Genomic DNA, 956 nt, shown 5'->3' on the forward strand with positions numbered 1-956 from the left:
AAGTTTTACTGGTTGGACACAAAGAGCCGACGACGATGGTGGAAGTCACAGTTCAGACTGTTGAAAAGATGAGTGGTTGAGGTATGCGTAGCAGGATTTTGGGCAACGTGTTTACAGTTTGTTTTGCCTCCAGGCTCTTGTTACCGGGGAGAAGTTGAAGCGGCCGCTGCGGCTGCTCCTCATGCCGAGGTACTGCCTGAGCAGCTGGTTGACCCGTTTCTGACTGTTCCATTTTCGGGCAGATTTGCGGACGCCAATGAAGCCTCCGTAGCGCTTCTGGAGGTGTCTCGCGGGGGAGCCAATCAACTTCCTGTAACCGTGGCGCCCCCGCTGAAAGCCGCCGAAGCGTTTCGATAAGCTAACGGCCTCCGAGCTTTCATCCCGCTCGCTGACGTTCCCGCCTTCCCTCTGCTCGCTGTCTCCGTCGTTCAGATGGAGAGCCAGGCTCTGCACGTCCTCCCCCGCCTCCGAGGATTCCAGCAGCGATGAATCGTAATGGACGCGGCGCTGCTCAAAGGGGGCCTCGACCAGGTCCTCGTCCTCCTCTTGGTAAGGTTGTGCGGCCGCTGATTGCAGTTCACCATCAGAGGTCAGATCCAGGGAGGTCATCTGCAGCTCTCCCGCCGTGCTTTTCAGAAGGCCGCCTTCCTCGGCAAGCGGAGGATAGATGGCGAGCTTCAGGGCGTGCTCACACAACTCCCAGGTGCGCGAGGAGGAGATCTGACCCTTGCACTCTAAAATGCACATCTGGAGGCAGAAGGAAGCTGGCATGTAAATGCACGTACTTGACATGTAGGTGGGTAAAACGGTGCGCATCATCCATTCATCCATCACTTTTCCTTAGCATCTCATTCGGGTCACGCGCACCAATGTAACACTTGCAAAATGCTAGACAATTACAAGAAATGATCTCTTGTCAAATTTCGTTGGACACAAATCGATCGTTTTGCTGTATG

At 54.8% G+C, this 956-nt stretch overlaps 1 protein-coding gene across 1 annotated transcript; it reads right to left on the reverse strand.

The window, feature by feature from the left end:
- Positions 1-6: 6 nt before the first annotated feature.
- On the reverse strand, positions 7-904 carry LOC109509258 (proenkephalin-A-like). The gene has a single exon (XM_019859136.1). The coding sequence runs from the start codon at positions 829-831 to the stop codon at positions 112-114; it is 720 nt and encodes a 239-aa protein (XP_019714695.1). The 5' UTR covers positions 832-904; the 3' UTR covers positions 7-111.
- Between the last annotated feature and the right edge of the window lie 52 nt (positions 905-956).

The sequence above is a fragment of the Hippocampus comes genome, unplaced genomic scaffold (genome assembly GCF_001891065.2).
Source record: "Hippocampus comes isolate QL1 unplaced genomic scaffold, H_comes_QL1_v1.1 C16831762, whole genome shotgun sequence".
Classification (NCBI taxonomy): Eukaryota; Metazoa; Chordata; class Actinopteri; order Syngnathiformes; family Syngnathidae; genus Hippocampus; species Hippocampus comes.